A 25213-nucleotide genomic window follows, 5' to 3' on the forward strand; every position below is an offset into this window, starting at 1 on the left:
AACACTGTGAGGATGAATTTTCTACCAGTGTGGTAGAGAACAGTACGGAGCCCCCGAAGGAAAATGAGGCAAAAAAACAAAAAAACATGTGGAGCCCCTGAAGGGACATGGAGAAAAAAAAAGAAGCCAGTTATCTCGGGATCCTAAGAACACTTTTGCTAACTTTTGTCTAACTTTGCGAGTTCAGTGTACTTCCGGGTCTTCAGCAGCTATCGGGACAGCTTCAAGAGGCAATATGGAACCATGGAGGAGGATTTGGAAGACTACCGCCAGAGATGTCCCACAGGAGGATATATCGCAAATAAACAGAGACAAGGTGGGCAGAAATAATGTAGCTTAACACGCTAGCTGTAGCTAATGTTGATATGTTAATGCACTAGCTGTAGCTAATGTTAATATGTTAATGCACTAGCTGTAGCTAATGTTAATATGTTAATGTACTAGCTGTAGTGTATGTGTGTATGTACACTATGTGTATAGTTAGCACCCATCGCACGAAGAGCACTGACAGTGCACAAACAGATGAGTCAGCAGCACTTCTCGACGCTGACAGTTGGCAGGCAGCAGTGACAGAGAGCTACATTTAGTATGGAGTGATTCTGTATTGGTGAAGTTGGTGTATTGTATGAGTAGAAGTTTCAGAGTGACACAGAGCGTTCCCACAGCTCTACGTTCCCACGTTTCTAAGAAATTATTGAAATTCTGACCCTATGTTCTCACAGCCCTCCGTCCCACAGACATATGGGGTGTCCTGGTACCTCTGTGAAGCTACGAGTGAAAGTCCCTGTATTACCTGATGCGGGATGACAAAGCTGTTATTCCTCTCACTCACAATGGCATTCACCCACAGGCTGCTAATTTGCCAACAAAGATAGAGATGTAATTGTAAAGGAAATGCAGTGGCTGGTCTGTCCACAGATATTCGTGAGCCACAGTGGGGTCTATGGTTGCTTTATGGTCTCTTATCTTGACAGGGCAATGAGCGGTGTGGCATTCAAGGTCCGTTAGGGAAAAGTCCGCCAATGAGGTGCTGGCATCCGCGAAGTGGCATAGTTTGTTTGCGGATGCAAAAGTGTTTATGGCGGTGGGTATAGGTTGCCCACAGGCCAAAATGAAGGGAACTTCCCTTGTTTCTTCTGCAGATACAAATAGAGGCACTAGTTGAAAGCCAGCGGATCCTGTTTACTGTTATCTTCAAGTATAACAGCTGGAATCTTGTCTCGCCAGCGAGGGTTGACGTCAGCGGGCTGGAGCGACATCAGGTGCCTCACAGCCAATGAGGGACGAGAGTCCCAAAAGGGATTATGGGATCCAGAGTTCAGTTTGATTCAAACCCAGACCATTAGGGCTGGAGGGAAGAGGCGCCGCTTGCCCCCTTGGCAGTTTCCTTTGTTGAGGAATCAGGCCTTGATCTTTCCTCTAGGCCGCCCTTCATGCTTTGTCTTTCAGCAGACAAAGAAAATCCATGGGCTCAGTCCACCATGGCCTTAAAACAAGGCCCCAACATATACACATACTATACTATATACTTATATACTTACAGAAACAAACAAGCAGTGCAGTGAGTACCAATATCCCTGTGTATTTGTAAAAGGAACACTAAAGATTTATAAATAATGTGCACAGCAGTTGAGTGTCCATCCTCTGAAAAATGTAAGGGGGAGGCCAACAGCAGTTGCATGTCTATCCTCTGGGGAGGGTGGGGTGATTTACAGAGATGCAGTGACAGCCTCTCTTAGCTGCATATACATGTTCACAGCCTGGTATGGATCTGTTGGTGGTATAAGACAGGACTCAGCCATAAAGATATTGCAGCGATCATAGACATCTGGAACACATGGTACAGCCAACGGAAAGACACACTCATGTTTGCACAGTTGATTGTGTTCTTCTTCAACAGGGGAGAGGAAATCTGTTGTCTGGTTCAGGAATAGCATACATCACATTAGGCCTGTTAAACACAATTTATTAATACATTTAGGAAGAGCTAACTTAAATCAAGCTCTAAATTAGTGTCCATACCACCTCCACCCTCCTTCTCTCTCTCCCCCTTCCTCCCCACTGTCTCTGTTACTCCCCCCTTCTCTTTCTAACCCTCCTCTCCATCTCTCTCTCCCTCTCCCTCCCCACTCTGTCTCTGTTACTCCCTCCTTGTCTTTCTAACCCTCCTCTCCATCCCTCTCTCCCCCTTCCTCTCCTCTCTGTTTCTGCTACTCCCTCCTTCTCTGTCTACCCCTCCTCTCCATCTCTCTCTCCCCCTTCCTCCCCTCTCTATCTCTTTGACTCTTCTCTTCCCTACCTGACCTGGAAGAACATTAATGTCACAAAGTTATCTCAGGATCCAGGGATAACTAAATCAGGATCCTGAGATAAGTATATAAAAAAAATTCTGCTCTCCATGTTCCCTCAGTGGCTCTGTAGAACCTTCTGCAACTCTGAGCTGCATAAATGTATAAACACTGCCCCCTAGTGGTGCATATCATAGCATGGCTGGTATAAATCAGCTAAATACACCATGGACATACCAACAGAGCACACACACACACACACACACACACACACACACACACACACACACACACACACACACACACAACCATTCCTCTAATCACAATCTAATCTATAATTCAGGGCAATACATAAAACTCTTGATCCCCCCCAGCTTGATGAGATATGTGAATATCAGGATAATATGGCACAGTATAGGCAGTAATGAGCAGAAACATGCATTCAGTCACTCATCACACAATACTTACTGAAGGAAAAAGCCCATGTTTCATAAAATGCATGGATATGGAATGGTTGTAAAGTCTGGTAAATTGATAAATCTGTTGTCAGGTGAAACTCGAACTTTACTCACAAATGGGGAGGTTTTTTTTACAACTTAGATCAACCAATGGCATGCGCTGTCCAGTGAGCTCACAAGTGTAAGTCATGAGCATTTACAGAGCGCATTACTGCAGTTTGAGAACATGTAGGAGCCTGCTCAGATAAATGCTGCGATGTATGCTGTTATTGATGGAGCAACAGCAGGTGCATGGAGAGGATGGTTGTGAAGATTATTCTCCCCCTGTTGCATTGCAAGGGAGAGCATTAGGTGTGAGGATGATGACAATCTGTGACTGAACAGAGAGAAGCTACAGGATGTCCTATGATTCCAAGCACTGTTACTTCATTTTCCTACAATACTACTACATAGAGTCAGCCTATGTTTTGTTTCAGTATTACTTTTTTTTCTGTTTACTATACTGTTCTGTGTTGTGTGACCATTGCAGGGAAAGGAACTAATCATTTTGATGACAGTGGCTTACTCACTGAAGCAATCACTCAATTAAAGTTTTGGATGAGTTACAACCTTTTGCAGGTTAACTATAGTATTTTTCTGTACATATGAGCTGTTTCGGGAAATGTGCCAAAGCAACTGAGAGAAATTGTAATCAGCTAAACTGTGAGGGTGAGCAGCACCACACAGAGGAGATGTGTAAACAGAAAATAATTGCACATCTTAATGTGTATGTGTTCATGTATCCAGTGTGGATTGGAATCTGCAGCTTTACTTACAATACACTTAACATATCTTTTTCCTTTCTTTTTTGCAATATTACACAATTTATCTTGGGAATAGAACCCACAAGTGCACAAAGAAACTAGCACACTTGCATATTTTTTCATATTGTTATTCTGTACAGATCTCTTTTCTTTATGGCTGCCTTAACAGCCTGCAGCAGCACCAAAGGCTCAATGAATGTGTTTCATAGAAAGCTTGCTGAGCAAACCCTGAAATGTGGTATTAATATTACACAGTATTCTGCCAGTGGGGCCCAGCAGCTCCTCCTCAACACGCTATCTAAATGAGATATTTTATGCAAAATATATTAAATATATATTAAATATATAATAAATGTAATTAAAATGCAGTACAATGTCATTATTCATTAATGATCATGTTCCACTTGAGGGTGTATTTTTCTATCTTCTATATTTATTTCGTATTTAAAAATGTATTTTCATAGATTCACCTTGAATACATGAAGCAGTTAGACAAACGCAAACACACACACACACACACACACACACACACACACACACACACACACACACACACACACACACAAATAAGCAGGATGCCAACTAGAATGTATTAACAATATTTATTCACTACAAGTTCCAGTGTTATTTTTCCTACTTCATCTCAACCCAACAGTAAGAACAATATGTATTTCTTTACATATATACAGATTGGTTTTTACTATTGGCAATATATCACATGTCCTTATTCATTTATATACACAACACATGAACCACCTTGTGTACCATACGCCAACCTAATGGTCGGGGTAGAAGATGAGATCTTTATATAATATGGGTTTAAACCTCAGTAGTTTTCTACCGATTGTGCTCACTTTCCCCCTATTGCTCCTGCAAATGTAGGGCAGAGTTAAGAGTTAAATAATCTCAGTTTAGCTTTTCCAGTCTCTCATTCTCTCTTGGAAGAATATCTCCAGGGATCTCAGGAGAAAAGTTCTTCTCTAATGTTGTCAGCCAGTGTTCAGGGCAGGGACACTGGGACAGATGGTGATTGGGATCTACATAGACAGAAGACTTCACAGTGAAAACACTGACAGACGAATAAGGAGATAAGATGATCGGAAGCTTGGGCGTTTATGATAAACTGATCATTTGACCTCTGTGTTTGTGTGTTTGTTGCAGGCAGGAGAGCAGACTTAATAAAATAAAAGATGAACTATTCTGCAACAACTCAGCTACACAACAGAAGAGTAGCTGTGGTCAGACCTAGGCCTGGGTCAGTGTTGATGGACATGATCTTTGTAATTGATCTGAACCAGTACATGCTGTAGTGATTGATAGAATAGAGGATAAATTGACAAATAAAGAATTCAAACTACAAGCCATTTCCATCACGACTTTTTGGGCAAAATCAGAAGAAACAGGTTTGTGTACATTATTACAAACTCGCATGGAAAACCAGTACTCACCGGGTATGTTTTTGAGACTCCATCCATAAATGTGTGAATTAAGGGATAACATCAATAATACAAAAGTACATCACCATGGCTAGTATTTATTGCTTATATGCTTAATACTGTAAGTTAATGTCATTCTAAATTTAATTTCTAAACTTCCAGCTTTTTTAAAATGTTCTAATCCAATTAACTTCATTCACACTTTTTATTGGATGCATCTAACACACACTTGGACATGGCATGAGAGACATTAATGTAGTAATCTTCATATAAAGTGTTGGAGTCAGTGAAGTGGTGAGATAATAATGATAATAATACAAAAACGTTTTTTACCAGAAGTCATGAGATTGTATCTCATCTGTATTGTATGTGAATTCTTATCTTGTATTGTTAGCAGACGAATATGTTTCTGTAAGACTTTAAAAGCAAACAGCGCATTTAATTAAAACCCATAAGTTAGATGTATAGAAAAAAATAGCTTTAAAAGAAAGAAAAATAATAACAACACACATTCCAATACTGCATGTAACACACAAATAATTGCTGTATGAAATATTGTATCATAGCTGTGTATAACTTGTGCATTCGGTTCATGCACAGAAAGAAACGAGGATTGCTCAAATTTGGTTAAAACATAAATACAGCAGGTCAGAAACACAGTGATACTTTGCACCATATACAGCATAGGTGTGAAGTATTTATAGTAAAACATATGACCATAAGTATTAAACCATATTGTATTTACCCCAGATCTCGAACTGAAATGGCAATTCTCATTAGAAAATGAAAATATAAAAAAGAACCCATTCCTTTATCGAAGTCAATCACACTGTCTATCGAATTGAGCCTGTTGTCTAACGTAACAAAAAATTAAGACACATGAGTTGTAAAGTATGTATCAATCAGACATGTAATGTATTTTCTTTGATCCATAATCTAGCCTACTGTTGTAGTTACAATATGTACAGTAGAAAATAGTCTGTGTTTGATTTTGTCAGGGGGGCGGGGCGTTCACCTTTAAATATATATATATATGTCTCTTTATAAAGCATTTATGACGTAAGACATCCTCTCCACATCTTCTTAAAGCAGCAATGATGTGACATTTACCAGATTAGGACAACAGCAAGGATGAACACAGCAAAGACTACATCAAGATCCATCTGCAAGTTTAAACAAGAATCCAGCACTTGTATTATTTTATAAAACTTATCACCAGTACTGTGTCATTTCCCCCTACTGTATGTGCAGAAATATTATGATTTATATTGTATGGGTAAAGCATTTCATTAGTAAGACTGAATTATTCTTTATAAGACAGCAGTTTTGATATAATTTCTCAGAAAAGTGCAAAAACATAACTAAAATGTTTGCATTCAGTGAAGTTTATTATGTGATGTATTGCACCTGACAAAGTCCCTCGCTCTCTACACTTCTAAGGCAATTTCAACCAACTTAATTTTATTCTTATACTTTCATCCTTTAGATCACCCTTAACAGACTTTAAACATTCACTTCTTTAGTGCATAATAATCCTCATCATCACTATCATTACCATCAATCCAAAAGAAGAAATTATCTCAAAGAATATGGACTTAATTTGTTATCTTAAAACAAGGGACACATGCATTTATGTGGGAATCCAAGCTCACTTCTCACTGACCATGCAGTATGGACACACTGAGATGAAAATGCCTTGCATTGCCTTCAGCTCAAAAAAACACAATCATCACAATGATCCAGCCCTGAAAAAGATCTGGAGATCGAGGTTGTGTAGGAAATTTCACTCTAGCTTTGTGAAATCGTCCAAAAGTGGTTGAGAACTGGTTCTCACCACAGCCACCAGGAAAGTCCATCCATGTAGGGGTTGACCTGATTCCATGTAGTACTCGTCTATAAAATGGAAGGTCCTTTTCTTTCAAGGAATTGGCATTAAATGAACTCTGCACTGTAAAATCAGTTTGTTTTGAGATAAAAAGGTCGAGACATACAGAAAGACACAGCTGTAAAGGGCAGCGGGCTGCTTCAGCCCATATTCTGTCTGTTTTTCATCAGTGGATTTCAAATATCACAACCAAAAACTAATGTAGTCTTTTTTTTTTCTTCAAAGCAAACAGTTTACCAAATCAGATTTCAGACCAGCGAGCCCGCTCTGCTTTGGGCAGGCACCATTACAGGCACCGCCCCCATCCGCTCCAGCGTGGCTTGGCTCACCGCATAGGAGTGCGTGTGCTGCCCGTGTGTGGATGTCACCACTGGCTTTAGGCTCACAGAGCCGTTGCTGCGCACCATGGTGGGGGGAGACGGAGCAGAGTTCGTGGTGACCACCAGAGTCTTGGGTGGCGGGAGCGTGTGGCTGCCATTGGCAAATGATGTTGTTGTTGTTGTTGCTGTTGTGGGTGGTGCGTGGCGGGACAATGGGGCTGAGCCTGGTGCTGTGGCCACAGAACTGTGGCCGTGTCCTACGTTTTGGGCCTGTCCATGTCCATGTGCGGCATGGGTGGCTGCAGAGAAGGTCTGGCGCGTGTCTCCGTTGTAGCGGGTGTAGGAGTTGGTGTCATAGTTAGGTTTTGGGTTGTGCCAGTAACGACTGTTGTAGGTGTTGGTAGATGTCAGTGTGTCATTCTCTGAGGATGAGGCGTCTGCATGGAAAGCCTTAACTGATGATGACCTCTTGGGAGGAAGGTCATCTTCTCTGTTGGGGAGATATTTTAAAAAGAGTCAGTTTGGTTAACATCTGACATCAAAATACATATTTATTGGCTTTCTTAAAAACAATCTTACAAAATTAAAAATCAATATATTTCATATCACAATTAATTAACAACCAATGTGAAAAAAGTCACTACTTGTGTTGAACCCACATAGAATCAAATTACTGTTTTGGTTCACTCTCATTCTCGATAACTGCCCAGCACCCAACTGCAGTTAGAAACTAGGTGGTCAACGACGTGGACCATGTAGCACCTTAAGAGTCAGATATTTCTCTCAGGACCAAAACAGACCTAAAATCAGGGTGGCCAGAAAACAACTCTGAATATGCGTAGCATCCATCAGTGTCTCCTTCTCCCACTTTTCTACTTTGCTCTCTCTGTTTGACGGACTACAAACACGAAATATATTTAAAAATGTGTCTTTACCAGTGACCTCTATGTCAACTGCCAATAAATAAAAGGTATCTGTATATATTTACAAGTGAGTATCACACTTCAGAGACATGAGCAGCCCCCACAGACATAAACCCAAGGTAAGGAGCCGTGAGCGTGACACGAGTGGACAGACAAACACCAGAATGGCAGTGGTTCATTTCCAGTAGGTGTGATGGATGTGTAAAATTGGCAGCTTTTTGCTAACAAGTCTATCACATCAGCATTATAAAGTGATAATATCTTATTGTTGTGTCTTTCCAAAAAAAAAAATCAACTATTGCTGCTTTTAAAATCACCAATAGACACTCAAAAAAACAGTTAAATATCACCACTACAAATACACTCCTTGATATAGTAAAGAAAAAGATTTAAGTTTTAGGCATTAAATGGCATCTATATGGTTATGAAGTCTAAATTGTAGTGCTAAGTTCAAAGAAATGAAAAGTTACAGTTGGAAAAGCACAGGTGTAAATAAAATGAATGAATGACTGATGGCTGTATTTTTGTGAAGACATCAGTAATATGAGAAATGATTTTATTAAGATAGTCAGTTAGTTATTTTTTAAATATTTAACATAAGTCCTCTATGATGCATTAAAAATCCAGTTGCAGTACATACTGAGACTCAACATAGTTATTTGTTCGTTTCTGCCATCAGATCATCATGCAGCACAATACTGGACACAAAACTTCAACCTCAGATGGGATTTGTTACAAGGCTTTTATATTAAATTACATCATGAAAAATGTTTAGAATATTGTGTCCACCACCACTACAATTAATCAACATGTCATTAAAAAATTACAACTAATTTTTGATGTACAGTCTAATCAAACATCACTTATATAATTGATGTTTTATGAATGATTTTAAGTAGATGAGCTAGTCATACATTTGGCTCTGAGAAAACATCTCTCTTGTGATATGCAAGAAAAGCAGAGCCGCAGGGGTAGAAATTGTAAATGCAGAATTTCAGCCCAAAATGATGCAGTTGTTATTCCAATCAGCCGAAGCCTCACATATCCGAACAATGATTTATCTTCTAAATGATTCATGGAGAGATTGAGAGCTGAAATTGCTGCCCATTTAAACAACTGACAGAGCTTCACAGACTGTTTGAAAAGGCAAATTAGGCTGTGATGATGGGGGAAAACGAGATAAAATTAAGCTGAATGCTCCGCACTTGAAATCCAAGTCACTGGCCAGGGCTTTTTCTGAGCTGCAACTTTGTTAGTATTCTACAATGAGAAACACAAAGCTGCAGCTGTATTTTACAGCCGTTTGAAATACAGTAAATAGGCCACAAATGTAGTCTCTGCCACTGCATGAAATACATACACAGGAAACTGCTTGACTTCCCCTTAGACACAACTCCAATACATGCACTATATTATCTGTTCTTTATGCACTACAGCAGCTTTAACATTTGTTTCTCTACTGGTGAAATTTGGTTAAAATATAAACACAGTGGGTCAGAAACACAGTGAAACTTTGCACCATATATAGAATAGGTGTGTACTATTTATAGTGAAACATATGGCCATTAGTGGTCAACCATATTGTATTTATTTGATTGAAATGAACCAAAGCACCATCCTGTACAGAAAGAGAAAAATCAGCAATCAAAGGCCAACCTGATTTCATTGGGGATCTCTTCCTCATCATATTTGTTCTTGTTTTTCCAGTAGAAGAGTGTAACCGCCACTAACAGGGAGCAGATGATGACAGCCAGGACTCCAGTAGCAATGGTCCCGGCTATCAGACCCACACTCTGAGGCTGGGCTGCAGGACAGAGAAAGGAGGGGACAGTGTCACAAATGTTTGCCAAATAATTTACATAGAGTGTAGTCAAAATCATCCAGAACAGTCCTCAGCTGAAGAGAGAGTTGGGTGGGTTGCAAAAAACTAAATAACACGACAAAAGCAATATAATAAGTTGATTAGCTTGTGTTCAAGATTATTTGTGCATTTCAATCAATTTTTCTGACATAAAGCAGCAAATTGAGGTCATGAATTTCAGCTAATATGACTCATGTGTTCCCTAAATAACAGCTGCTGTCTAAAAAGTACAATTGTGTACTGTTACAGCTGTGCTTTGTGTCCTTTTCCTCTCCTGTGTATTGCTCCATCCAGGTCATCTACACCTAATCAGTCCTCAATGAGGTGCACCTGGCCCATGGAGGAAGAGGTTAAATGCTCCAGCTTCCTGTGACAGAGAGTATGCATCTTGTTTGCGGACTGCTAGTCTTGCCTCAATGTGGGATTTTATGTGATTTAGTGTTTCTGTTGTATTTTGATAAATGGTGGATTGCTGTTCACCCCATAGGGCCAACATAGGGTGGGGGTTTAACAATATATTATAAAATGTGTTTTGTTTCTAAATCAGGATTGTGAAATGGCTATGAAACATGTATTTCTAATGCACAATGGCATATATGAACAGTGTTTATTAATCAGATTTTTTTTATATAATACTGAAAATAGTAGTAACAGGGATGGAAAAGAACATTTTGACGTAAAACGTCAACTTTCAAAGTATTTACATCTGCTCCATGTTGGCATTGCCTGTAGTTAAATAATTGAGATCCATTGCTGTCTCTGGCAGACAGACTCAGCACTCAGCTGTCTTTATGCCTGCACTTCTGACACTGGGTGTCAGCCTGTCATACACTGCCAGATTATATATATAAAAAATATACTGGCCCTGCATGACCCAAACCAACTCTGTTTTAACTTGTCTTTTTGTGCGATTGGTGTCAAATGTGGGGAGTTCTGCTGTCTGCAAGATGTTCTGCTCTTGTGCTGTGTTTTTATTGTATTGTGTTGTTTCCTGTTTATCTGTCTATTTGACAAGTGCCACTCAAGTAGGAGGCTTCTTTATCTTCATCAGTCATGAGTGAAATGTGGAGGTGGCTTTTCTATCTATAAATAAACACGTCTGTACCATATGACAGTAGAAGTGCCTCATTCATCCAGCAGCAGTGTGTCTGTGTATACTTACGTGCTACAACCTGAAGGTTCAGAAGACAGGTGCTCTTGCCAATTGCGTTGCTGGAGGTACACTGGTAGAGTCCTGAGGTGCTGGTGCTGATGTTTCTCAGTGTTACAGTGCCCTGCATTTGGTCTGGTGGACACACACAGAACCACATAGTAACTAAAGGTATTTAAAAAACTCAAATACACGGACACAGAGCACAGTGTCCAAGCACACAAACATATGAACTAAAAGAAAGAAACATTTACATGAAGAGTGCCTATTTGTGCCTATTATTTTAAATTAATTTAAACCAAATAAGTCATTTAACATTTATAAGTGTTGACAATACACAATATATTTAACTGAACTACTAACATCTACCAATAGGGGGTGCTGTATACCTTTAATACAGGGTGTAGAAAGTGAAGTACACTATTGAGTAAAGTAAAGGTGCATATTCCTTTCTGCCACAAATGATGAATGAACAGAATAAACAAGGGTAATACACTACTGGCTTCTTTAAAAAAGGCTTCACCATGAGTTGCAGGAAGTGAGACAGGTTTTCTTCTGCTCTCTTCATAGTGACATGACCTATCACTGCTTGAGCACATACATGTATCAAACTGAACACAACACACTGAGAGATAAGACTGACAGTAACAAATCCTGGATCCTATTTCAATATGAATGAATCAAATGCAAACAGCATAAGACAAACTCAAATCTATAAAACATACATCACACAAAAGAACAAGGCCTGTTCTTTCAGTGTATGACATCAGACATGTCAAATCAGGTCAAACTAGGCTCAAAGCAGTATTCATGAGCAACTGAAGAATAGGCCTATATTTATTTAGTGAACTGGTGTTTCTGTTTTGTAAACACAGGGTGGGATACCCTCTAATAGCTTTAATTGAAATGCCAAAAGACAATTAAATTTTTATTTCAATAGTAGGATCAGTTCAAAAATAATAATATCAACATGCAATATTAGTAACTTGTGGTTTGTGCTATGTTACATGGCTTACGTGCAATTACAAGTATCTATAAATCCTCTATATAATGTTAACACTAGGTAGTTTCATTTCGTGAAGCTTTTTGTGCAATTACAATTCAGATGAGACATGATTGGGCTTCTTTGAAGCTTGAAGGTGTTATCTTATCAAAGTGCTGACATGCCTGACCCACCAATTAGCACCATAAAATGCAGATGGCTGAAATGTATGAAGCACTTGTCTAGCTGAATTTGCAATTGTGATTCATATTCTTCAGATTTGCAGTCCACTCTCAGCAGGTGTCCACATAATTTGTCTCTATAGCTGCCTAAGAAAAAAAACTGTGGCAATCTGCTCTCTGCAGTTGATTTTGCTCATTGTATAGCAGCCTGTTATTGACCAGTAGTGTACACATGACACAAGCAATCACTGATTAAGGTTATTTGACTCTGCAATGGGCAAAGCTGGAAAAGAAAGGAGAGTCTACTACACCAATGCTTTCTGATGCTGAAAACCACCTGCAACTCCAACACACCTGCTGCTGTGATCCTGGTAGATCTGAGAATATCTGCACAGGTGTTAAGTCAGTGATTGCACCAGCCCAGTTCAAACAAATGTTTGAATTAGGTGGAAAAACTGTTGCAGAGTTTGGTATTCAGCATGAGAGAAGGAGGAAGAACATTATCACACCACAAAAGCATGATCACTTCATTTGCTTTCACACATTTCTGACACATGCACACACTCAGTCGCAAATTTACATCTGAATCACTTCATCCATCCTTCCATCAATCATCACCCTTCAGCAGGATCAGAGGGCGGGCAGTAGTTCAGGCCTGGCACACAACAGGTGGCGATGATGGTGGGATTGTTGCTGAATCTGAGCTGAGCTATGCGTGTGAGATTTACCAGCAAAGGTGGGGCAAAAGGGTACTCCGACGGCCAGCTTGTGTCTAATACCTTGCATGGCGTTGCTCGGCAGCTTGGGCAGCGCGTCCAGCTTCTCCCAGGAGTAGGACGGTGTGGGAATACCTTCATCCGAGCTGCAAATCAACATGATGTCACTGCCTACATCCAGCGTGCCCTGGATTCGACATGCTGGCACCGAGGGGGGCACTGGCAGATGGAGAGAGTGGGTGGTGTCATGTTAACCAGTTCACAAAGCAAATATAATGTTTTCGTAATTGCAGGAGAAACTGCATATTCAAAATAGCTGCAATCTAACCGTGCTTACTTGCTGCTTAAAATGATTCCTCTGGTTCAGCTTCAATTTCTTTTTTTTTTTGTCATAATGATGAAGACTTCGTTTTTACATTTACTTCAGAGCTCTACATTACTGTTGCCTTTCACCAAATGATTCAAACAATGAAATAATAGATTAAGCAGGTAAGGCCACTATTCTTACAATCTGGACATAAGATAGGTTATATTATTCTTACCTTAACTGACACTTAAGATTTATTTTCTGCAAACAGGATAAATTTACAAGATCTAAGATAATAGAGATGTGATAAAAGTGCATAAAAAACTCTTATCCTGCCTTATTCTTTGACTAGTCTTATCTTATCTTTTTGAACCTTCAAACAATAATAAATAAATAATCAATCTGTGGCACTGCTGCATTTAGTTACCCAGCACGGTGAGCCCAATAACGCCAATGTTGCGCCCCCCTCTGTCTGGGAGGTTATTGACCAGGCACTGGTAGGTCCCAGTGTCTGTCAGCTGGGTGTTGTTGATGAAGATGGAGGCACTTGTACTTGGCATGGTGGCCACAAAGCCCACACGACCATTGAGGTGGTTGGCGAGGCTGAACACCTGGCCACCCTGGTAAATGATCACCTGGAACAGGGCGTCACAGAGAGGGGAAGGGAAGGAAGAGAGACAGACAAGGTAGGGGATGCAGAGAAAGACATTAAGTTTAAAGAAAAGTTTGGAAAAATAGGACGTGCATGGGGAAGGATGAGAGATAGAGAGAGATATAGGTGACAAATAAAGTGTGTAGAAAAAGAAAAGAAAAATTTAAAATTAGGTCCTCCTATAGACAAAAAATGTAAATGAGTATTATTCAGACATTTTTTCTAACTATTACAAATATCCCTCACTAGAGGGAGACCTAGTTCTATTGAGATGCTGAAAACAGCTTGACAGTGGACAGAGTAAGTAAAAGAGTGAACAGAACTTGTATGTCTTAAGACACAGCAAACAAACAGACAGAGAAACCAAAAAACCTTTTATTTGTAAGTGGTTCTTTCTACTTCAGTGAGTAGAGGACGGTTTCAGGGTAAGGAGCACATACTAAAAGTATTCTTTAATGGTAGTATAAGGCTCTTTAGATAAAAGCATCCACTAAATGGTATGCATAATTGAAAACATTTTGACTTAGAAACATATAAACAGCAATCTGATGAATCCATGTGTCGCAATGCAGGCAGTCCTCTGCATATGGAATCAAATTCAGTGAGAAAATATGTCAAAACCTCAACTTTCATCATTACATCTGTGACCTTTGAGAATAATCAAAGCAAGAACACTCTTGAACAGTTGAGTTCACGCCTTCGGGTTGAGGTGAGGTTGTATCAGGTCCAAATTTAAGAGCAATGAAAGATCAATTTGTTCAAAAGCTTCCCCCGGGCTTCAAACTTGGACTGAACAGCTCATTTGTGAGGCAGAGCCACATGCAAAACAGCTCTCACCCCTCAGCTGGGCCCACACAAAAGATGAAGAGGACACACACAAACACGCAGTATGTGCACACAAGCCCGGCACTCACTCCCACACACTCACACACCAACTCACACACGGGCACGCACACACACATGCACACAAAGCACGGAGGGGAATCAGAGGGGCTATTCACTTTGGTGAAAAGAGCCCTCATTGAACTGTTCAAAGACCCAGGCAGGGAAACAACCAGCTTCAGTGTGTGCGCGCATGTGTGTGTGTGTGTGTGTGTATGCATGAGAGTGATAGTTCTGATGAAAGTGCAGGGGTGTGTATGTGACTGTGTCCTCCACCGCTGCTTAACGGTTGTAAATTGCGCGGCTGCAATTTCCTGAGTGCAGTAGACTCGCTTTGTCCTCTTATGTGCAGATGAATAGGCAGCTCCTCAGCTGTGAGGAGAGCCTGCAACTGCATCTCCTCTGTGTGTGTGTGTGTTTCAGTGTGTGTGTGTGTGTATGTGTGTGTGTGTGTGTGTTTCAGTGTGTCAGTGAAGATTCATTTACTCACACAGAGTGTATCAGTTTTGAGTGTGTGTGATTGTTCGGTCACAGCAACTGTCTCAGTCTCTACATGGCGCTAATAACTGTGTGGCCTCACTTAGATTTAGTCAGTAATGTCTTTTTCTCATTGTCTGTCTCTCACAGCCTACCTGCCTGTATCTCTCTCTAGCGGGCGGCATCGGTGTGACCTGGCTCAACACTCCTGATGACCTAACAAAATAATCTGCATGCCCGGTGAAAGTGATCCAATCAATCGGCCTCACCCACAACACTGTCTGTGTGTGTGTTTGTGTGTGTGTGCATGAATGAGCAGAGGATTAAAGCAGGTCCTAACCTGAGCCGCATCTTTCACCTGCCCATGCTTTGCTTCTTTTTTTTTTTTGTGCTCTTTTTTTTGCACTAAAAACTGTTGGTTTTTATTTGTTTTAACATTTAAAAAAAGTATAAATCAAGGCTTATAATCAAATAGTAATTCAATGGTCAGTTTTTATAGTTTAAAATGTGCTGCATGCCAACTATTGTCTGTACATGTCTATGTGATCTAAATTTATGTGTGTGTGTATACCACCTCATCCTCTCGCATGGCCTGGTTGGCTTTGTCGCTGTGTGCAGGGAGAAAAGAGGTCATGGCTGACGCTCAGATGGCGGATGGCCCTAAGAACTCTGCTGGCCCAAGTGACTAGCTGGACGTTCCACCGCTGACCCAGCAGTAAACCTCTGCTACATCCTTTCCTCGCTAAAATCCTCTGCACTCCTCTTCATACACACACTCAGACACATACAGTACAAGCATCCACTCACACTATATCCTGCATACAAAAAGCCTCTGGATATTCTGTATTACCACACTAGTCTCATGACCATAGCCTACTTCTGATTGACCCAAAGGACCTGTTGGCCCTGGACACAAGGGATACTGCCACCGCCTCAATAAAGCCTGAATAAACCTCTAAACCCCTACAGTCTCCCTTCAATTTACAGACTGTAAGCCGCCACTGTTATCTCTTTCTATCCTCTGAGACATGCGCTGAACAATATGTGCTCAGATCCTTTTTACTCACTTTATGCCGGTTTTGCACAATTTAGCCCATATACTACATAATGCGCATATACCTTATGGTATTTCCAACTATTTTCCATGTGTGGTAAGGATGATGTCATACCAGAGAGTTGTGTTTCTGCCACAATGGCCACCATTCTCTTTTTTATCAATGGGTGAGAGCGGTGATGCCAAGTCACTGATTGAGTCATTGATGGAACTTTTAATTAAAAATAAAGATTGATCACTCTGAACTTTCTCGAAAGCCATTAAAGTTAATTTGCAAAGCATAGCTGCCATCATACACTCACCATCTCAGTACTGTTCACTTAGAGTACATACATATTAGTCCACATTTTAACTTGCTTTTACGGTATGCAATGTTACCAAGAGTGTAAGTCATCTGGATCTGAAAAAATCAGGGTGGTTAGGTCGACTAAAGGTTCTGGGTTCAAGTATCATCAACTCACTGCTGAGGTATCCTTTGGAAAGACATTGAAACTGTACCTGTAAATATGTACTGTCACTGACTCCTCATACTGATGCCCCATGGGTGAAGATAAGCAAATTAAAAAAAAATTCCTTTGTACTGATCAATAAAACATATGACATTACTGTATACGAGATACTGTGAAGCTGAGCATGTGTAACCTCTTCTCTTCGCATGTGTAACCTCTTCTCTCTCTCCATAGGGAGGAGTTGAGGCCTCGGACACACAACATGCCATTTTGAGTTCATGTCTTTGTTCATTTTCTTTGATCTCTCCACCATGAAATCAGAATGGGGTTGTAGCAAAACATGAAAAGGGCCACATTTTTGAGATAATGTGAATGCAGCATCTATCCGATACAACCTCTAGCAGATTGTTAGGTTCAGATAAGGATCAGAATCTGATCAGCTAAAATACTATGACAGATGTTCTCAATTACAGATTAACATCATTTCTGCACCACAGATTCTCTCTGACCTCAATTTCACTGAACTGCACAATTTTACAATTGGTTAAAAAAAAAATCAACAAACACCTCCTATCCAGGAACAGATAAAAACATATCTAATTTATATTCCAGACAAAAAAACCTAATTTAGCAAAAATACAAAAAAGTTGCAGTGTTAATCAGACTTGGATTGACAAAATTTTCTCAGCAACTTTCTTTCTCTGACTAACGTAATTGGATTTGAAAAGATTTCAAAAGACAGTGGCAACATTAAACTGCCCGGCTCACCACCATGAAGGAATGTCTCCAAAGTGCTGGTCATAAACTTTTGATATGTCAACTCTTTTAATGATTGCAACTACAAAATTAGTTTTAGAAATTAGTTTCACAGATGGTCCAAGAGAAGAGTGAAACTAGAGCTTTTATTAGTGCATAAATAACTGATATCCAGCAAACTGTTTAGAAAGGATAAACAGATCGGAAACATAAAACCATTGTCTAGTTGCGTGAGTGTGTGGTTTGCGTGTGTTTATCTGGATTATCTCACACCTAGCGGCCCAGAGGAAAGAGGTCAGGACGTTTGATCAGACAGATTATATACACAGAAAACAACACATGAACATACACACACAAACACACGGATACGCCTCTCTGAGCTACATGGCTACACGTTGTAATCTTGAGCTCAGCATGTCAGTTAATCAGAGTAAACAAACACGACTACAACCACTTAAGTTTAGATCATAAGATGGGGATTTAAGGTTGAGTGTTATTTGAACACTACGAAGTCAGTGAAGACATTTTTTCTGCATTAATCTCATTATCTTCAGTTTCAAAGGCAGCAGCTTCATTCAAAATTGAATGGAATTTACTACACTGCTTCTTATTTTCCTCCCAATTGGTTTACTGCAGTTTAACAAGCTGTAACATTGATTAATTACCAGTTTACAACTTAAAATTAACATTCCCTTCAACATTTGACTTGATTGTAATTACGACTGGGAAAGCTCCAATGTATCCAACTCCCACCAAAATACAAACATGGATGCCTCAAGTCATCTTTCTCAAGGCCATCTCTCTCAAGGCCATTAAACCCACTGATAGTGTTTTATGGCTAAAGCACAGTATGTTCAATCCTTACACAACAAACACTGTTATCATACTTCTCTCTTAAATTGTCCAATGTCAAACTATTAATCCTCATTAAACCTGCAGTGGAAACAAGATTTAAAAACAACATTGCCATATTTTCACCTTTTAAGGTTACATAGCAAACTATTTACACATGCAGCACATACAGAGCAACATCAGCATTCATTTTGAGTCTGATATTCACTCTCCTTTCAGTTCTATTTATACTTTCACTCCTGATGGAAATATCTGGCTATTAAGCTGCAAAATGCTCCACTATGTTCCCCAGCTAGTTGCTACTGTGTTTGTCTGCTGGTTGGTGCTGGGACGGTTTTTTAGATTTAAAAAAAAAAAAATGCCTTTCCTTTGTATTAACTGCTTCATCTAAACAGACTCCAGAGATTCCTTCAAATCATAAACAAAGTATATGAAACTCATACTCATATTGAAACATCAAGTTATACAGTCTAAAATGTGGAGTAAACAGTGTAACAGCGCCCAATAAATTGCATTGTCTCTTTATATCGGAACCTGGTATTCAAATTTGAGAAGAGAGAGATCTGAGTGGTCCAAGTGTGCTTGGCAAAGTGCTAACGCAGGATGTGAGGGTGTGTGAGTGGGTGAGTTTTGTTCAGTAATTCTTAATGGCTTTTAGCATCAACTGTAATGATTTATGACATTCTCTTCCTCTAAAATGACCTTGTACTTGTACTGTCGCCCCACGCAGCACTTTATTTCATCGCTCACTTTTTAGACAGCGCACCAGCCTGATGGTAGAACTCCAGCTTACTGTGTCTTCTTGTGTGTCATTGCATGCTTGTGTGTAAAAAATGACAATGCACACTTGAAACCTTGTGTGTGCAGCATGCCTCTGAAGGTATACAGAGACTTAATTATGGGCATGGACTTAACTAGGTATGTTATATTCTGTATGATGATGATAACTAATGATGATGACCTGCATTAAAATACTGGATGTAGCCACTGTGACAACAATCAATGGCTTGTGGATTCCCATTTTGTAGCTTCAACTTTGGTATTGTGACCATCGCCATCTTCATATTTTGGAGCAATAAGTGATGATAAGTGACCATATTTGGATGAGAGCTAGGGAGGGGCTTCTCAGGGGCCAACTACAGCACCTCAGGCACCGCTGTGGCAGCAACTAGTTAATCATGAAGTAGCCACCCTCTAAATTGTACCTTGCTTTATTGTGTATTTTACCCTTAATGGAGTCATAATTTACAAAATGAACATCGTGCTGAAGAAGACTTGAAACAAGTGATTGAGAACATAAACATAAAAAATCAAGTGTGAAGTAGTGTCATTTTCTCATAGACATCTATACAATCAGACCTCTTTTTTGAGGCAGTGAATTTGCCCCCTACTGGCAATTAGTAAGAATGATGAGATAAGGTACTTCCAAGGGCTACTTACTTGGGTCTTACTTGTCACACAGGGACCAGATAGTGGAAGTAAAGAAAATTGCCCTAGCTCAGAAGCCCGTCCCCTAAGCTGTGGAGTCCCCCAAGGAATTGTGCTAGGGCCATTGCTGTTCCTAGTGTACATAAATTACATGAAAATGTGACTTGTTCATATATGCAGATGACTCAGCTCTGGTGGTTGTTGATAAATACTTGGCTCAGCTCCATGAAAATGCTTAGCTAACAGTAAAGCAACATCAGTGTGTGACAAAAAAAACTCTCCTTACACCTTGGGAAAACCAAAAACCAAGATTAAACAAAGCCGCAACATCTAACTACAACAAAGACCAAGATGGAAACAAGTCATGTGACTTTTTTATGTTATCCTTGATGCTCTTTCGCTTGTGCATGCACGTAGTGTTGCAACCATGTAATCTGTCCCTTTGAAATGAACTGTCATGCAATACAGTGTGAAGGTATAGCATGAGAAGATGAATGTTATGCAGCCTTCTACATGTATCAGCACCCATCACTGCTTGGCTGGCATCTGAGAGTCACATGCAGTCATCCATGAGTAAGTTGCTATACGTGTTAGTGTATTTTGCTATTGTTTCTAGTTTCTCTGCGTGTATGTGTGTGTGAAGATAAGAGTATAAGCCTTGATCCACAGGTATGCACATTAGAGCATCACTGTGTGATTTCTATTTGTGGATGTGTAGATGCATGTCAGTTTTCACACTTTTATTCTACATAATGCATGCATATATGTGTGAACGCAGTAAATATATACAAGCTCTGCATGTATGCATGCAATTTTGCACTACATTTGGACCAGCATTCTGTCTAATGCCAGTTTGTGTGTCTGCATTTGTGTGTGTGCTGGTGTGTGTGTCTGTGTGTCTGTGGTGAGAACAGCTGCGATATAGAGCCTGTCATGGGCGTGAGGTAATTAGTGCAGAAGATGATTGTATTATTTGGACGGCCGACCAGCGCCGGGGTTCAAAGTGAAGGGAGGCAGGTGAGCTTGTACGGCCTGCAGCTGCATGTTAAACAACTCAAATGGAATCACAGAAGTCCCACAAGGGGGGAGGAAGAGTTTGAGAGAGAGGGAGGGAAGGTGAGAAAAAAACAAATGGAAAAGAAGGGCAGCAAGACAGGAAGCGAAGATGATGAGAAACTACTTAAGGGAGACTAAATTAATACCAACAAGAAACAACTAAAGTCTAAATCATGCAGTATGAAAATAAAACTACTCAACAGTAAATGACTTTCAGGATATTCTTTACCATACAGCTGATACATAATTTTAAAGGTAGAAAAATACCACTTGACATTGAAGGCTACAGAAGAAGATAGAAAGTGATAGTTATCTATACCATGGACACACCTGCAAGCTCTACAATTATATGTTAATCTAAGTTACATAACTAATAACTGAATGGTGCGTTCAGATGCACCGAAAAGAGAACATTTGAGTTTCTGTATCTGCTCAAGCTTGACTATATCACTATTGCAGTCTGCATTTAGTTTTGCACAAAAGGCTAATGAACGTTTGGCACGAATATTGCACATTAGCGTTGGGATGTCATCATCATCATCATCATCTTCAAGAACAGATGACGCGCTGAAGATTCTTGCCACGCTCGGTGGATGCATTGTACAAATTAAATGTTTTATCATCTCAATTTAGGCCACTTAGCAGAATCTGTGTCTGCCTCTATACATTTCTGCAACCTCTGAAATTCTCTTTACGCTGTATCTGAGCACACCTTACTACTGTTTAAGACTGATGTTTCATAGTACCTGTTTTGGCTGTAATGTAAGCAGTGAAGCCATCCGCACGATGCATATTGAATAATATTACATTACAAAATAAGTTAGATGCATCTCAGTATGTCTCTAAACAGTTCTCTACTCCATCCAAACACCATTATAATCACATCTGTCACAACTACACTACCGGTCAAAAGTTTTAGAACACCCCAATTTTTCCAGGTTTTTATTGAAAAAATGTCTTCAAGCTTACCATCTTGGTCTTTTTTCCTAAGGTAGTTCTGGCATAGCTTGGACTTGTGTTTTGGATCATTATCTTGCTGTAGGATGAACCCATGACCAACTACGTGCATACCAGAGGGTACTGCATGGCACTGCAGAATGGTTTGGTCGCCGACCCTGGATCCAGAAAAACAGCCCCAGACCATCATGCTTCCTCCTCCATATTTGACAGTTAATGTCACACACCGAGGAAGCCATCCTTTCGCCTACTCAATGGCATACCCAACTCCTACGTGATGAACAGTCTTCAGTACTCCATTGGTGGTGTTTCATGGCCCAGGCAAGCCTCTTCTTATTCTGACATCTTAGTAATGGCTTTCTTGCTGCAACTCGACCTGTCAAACCTGCAACTCGAAGTCTTCTCTTCACAGTTGAAACTGAGACTTGCTTACTACGACCACTATGAAGCTGTGCTTGAAGCTGTTGTCTTGTGAACCACCTATCACGCAAGCTGTTGACTCTCAGAAACTTGTCTTCTGACTCTGCCAGACTTGCCAGACCTCTTCCTTTCAGAGATTCTCCCAGTTTCTGAGTGCTTTTGGTGAAGGAAACTATACTCTCTGACACCTTGACTTTCTTCACAATTTCTCTGTAGGAAAGACTTACTTAGAAGTGCTTTTGTATAATTTTCAGTTTTGGGTAACCTTACCTTTTTTTTAACCTCTGGAAGTTCATCACTTACCTTTGTACCATTTCAAGCTATTCATTGGACTTGAACTGCTTGAATTTCAATAAAAAAACTGGAAAAATTGGGGTGTTCTAAAACTTTTGACTGCTAGTGTACATTCATTTCACAGTGAAGGAACAGAAAGCCAAAGTGGTTTGCAGGATTCTGTCTGCTACATCCAAATAACAAGAATACTCCTTTCCTTTAATTCAGCACTTAATCTAACTGGTTCCTTATTGTAAAATGTAAGGCAGTGACCACTCTGAGTGGGTGTGAGTGATTCATTCTCTACCTGTTCTGGCTGGTTGGCATTGGACAGTGGTATCACCATCCAGATGATGTTGAGGTTATTCAGAGCAGCGCTGGTGGTGAAAGAGCAAGGCAGGACGGCTGCTTGGCCGCGGGCCACCTGGATACTGCTCTGGGACACCGTCACATCCAGCGCCCGCACACACACTGCGGAGAAACAAGACAGCAATCAATACTTTATAGACACTCAGGGACAAGATGTATATTGTGAATTACATATATAACAGAGGGAAATAACATGAGAGAACAGAGAGAGAAGAGGAGATGTCTAACTGTAGCAAACAGATATATCTTGTATGATCTCTCTCATTCTGTAAAAGAAGCAAGAAGCAAGTTCAAAGTCTTTCTGCAGGCTATTTGACTCAAGATCACCTGTTTCAGTGATATTGGAAAACTTGTCTTAGGGGAGTCAGAGATAGAGAGAGACAATGAGGCCGAGAGAGGTAGATCTATAAGTTCAAATAATAATGAGCAAAACATCTGACATGTACTTGTGAATGTACAATATTTTAAGAGGCAAAAACTTGTGTTTAATCTCTCAGTTCATCCTCGTCTGCCATCCTTTTATCTATACAGCAAAACAAACATGATTTCTGAACCAAGCTCCTCTTTTGAAATGCTCTCTGCAGCTAAACAAACATCTAGACCACCCTGTGAAAGATGACATGAAATATGTAGCAGTTAAATGGGGAAACACGATCGGCTGTCTCTTGAGTTATTCATTTCCTAAAACAACTTGCTTCTTTCACGGGAACACGGTCTGTATCAATACATACTAAATGAACATGCCAAGTGGGATTAGTAATGGTTATTTTGGATACTATTTTCTGATTGCTGTACGCATCCAGCATACTAAACAACCACGATAGCTTGTTGTCTTGTGCAACAAAGGTTTATCCTCCCAAACTAAAGAACTAAGGAGCTGCTTTCCTCATCAGCCGTCAGCCATAACAGACCCATAGAGACAGATATGTACATGCAGCATCCTATTTCTAGACCAGCTAAATACATTACAGCCAAAATTAAGTTAAATCTCCCCCGCAAGCATGTATCCATGTCCAAAAAACCCAATGGGAAGTAATCGTATCTAAACATGGTGAGGAGGATGATGGCAGTGATATGATTACAGATAATTGATCATGTCCTGTGAATTGCCCTTGTTAGTGATAATGTAAGATGATGATCTTGCCAGAGGAAAACACCAGCATGTCATTTGTACTGTATGTAGGAGTCAAACCAGATGTCAAGTACAAGCAATGACCACATTGCACACTAAGATATAGATCTCATCAAGTTGTTTGTATCATCTATAGGTAAAAGAATATATGCTTTATTTTAAAGGTCCCTTAATCCCATGCTAATTCTCTAGAAAGAGTAGTTTGCTTTTATTTAATGGTACATTTGTAGGACATTGGCAATTTGGTAAAATAATAAGAAAAAACAGAAAAAAGTGTTAAGTTTAGTGCAGACTCATATTTGGGTTCATATGTAGTTATTAATTTTGCAAAAATTCTTAGTAAATTAGATATTTTAACTGACAGGAAACAATAAAAACATACACACAACAGTTTGCAATGTGTAGTTTCATGTGTCAAATGATATGTTATCATATGAGGTTGTTTCTTATTTTACAGATACCCTCCTTTCCTATGAATTTCCAGGATTACACAGTAGCTGCTGTGTAAGCTTGAATTCTTAAGACATTGAAACGGTTATGTAATGTGGTAGTATACAGGAAATGTACAGAGTTTTTAAATAAATAATGCAATATGCTAATATAGTTTTATACGCAAAAGTATAAACTGAAAACTGAAGCATTTTTGTCAGTTAAAGAAGTGTTAAGAATCAAATTAGTTTTTTAAAATATTTGTAAATGGTCCTCACTGTTGGAACCATTTACCAGATTACACTCTTCTTTCTGTGCTGATTAAGTAATGCAACATCATAACCACTCTCGCTATCATATTCCCCACCTTTGTAAATTGTCATCTTTCTTATCAAACTAATTTTTTGTTTTTGATAGTTATTGTTCTCTTTCCTAATCTCAATGTAATGCATGTATTATATGTCATTTTTGTATTATGATTTTTTCTCGTGTGCAATAAAACAATTTAATTAAAATGTAATTAATGAGCCCAAATGCAATAAGTTGGTACTTCAAACTGAGTATTTTCTTACTGAGTATTTTTCACTGTAAAATAATAACTTAATAATGTGTATTTACTCAGGAAATGTCTGCTAAGACTTTCAGGCTTCATCATTTCTGCCAAATTAGAGTTTTGAATACATTGTAGCTGACAGACTGCCTGTTGCTCTTTCTCT

The 25213-nt window shown here is 39.6% G+C and overlaps 1 protein-coding gene across 4 annotated transcripts; it reads right to left on the reverse strand.

Annotated features, from left to right (window-relative positions):
* Positions 1-7118: 7118 nt before the first annotated feature.
* On the reverse strand, positions 7119-22928 carry igsf11 (immunoglobulin superfamily member 11). Of its 4 annotated transcripts, none has more exons than XM_053321357.1 (7): positions 22875-22928; positions 13739-13946; positions 13068-13223; positions 11197-11259; positions 9770-9839; positions 7469-7680; positions 7119-7363 (listed from the first exon to the last, which is right to left on the reverse strand). In XM_053321357.1, exons 1-7 carry the CDS (start codon positions 22911-22913, stop codon positions 7119-7121), a joined length of 993 nt encoding a protein of 330 aa, XP_053177332.1. In that variant the 5' UTR covers positions 22914-22928. The 4 variants fall into 4 exon arrangements, with proteins under 4 accessions (XP_053177332.1, XP_053177330.1, XP_053177329.1 ...); XM_053321355.1 differs by having other exon boundaries at positions 9770-9917; XM_053321354.1 differs by having other exon boundaries at positions 9770-9917; positions 11137-11259.
* Between the last annotated feature and the right edge of the window lie 2285 nt (positions 22929-25213).

The sequence above is a fragment of the Scomber japonicus genome, chromosome 6 (genome assembly GCF_027409825.1).
Source record: "Scomber japonicus isolate fScoJap1 chromosome 6, fScoJap1.pri, whole genome shotgun sequence".
NCBI lineage: Eukaryota > Metazoa > Chordata > Actinopteri > Scombriformes > Scombridae > Scomber > Scomber japonicus.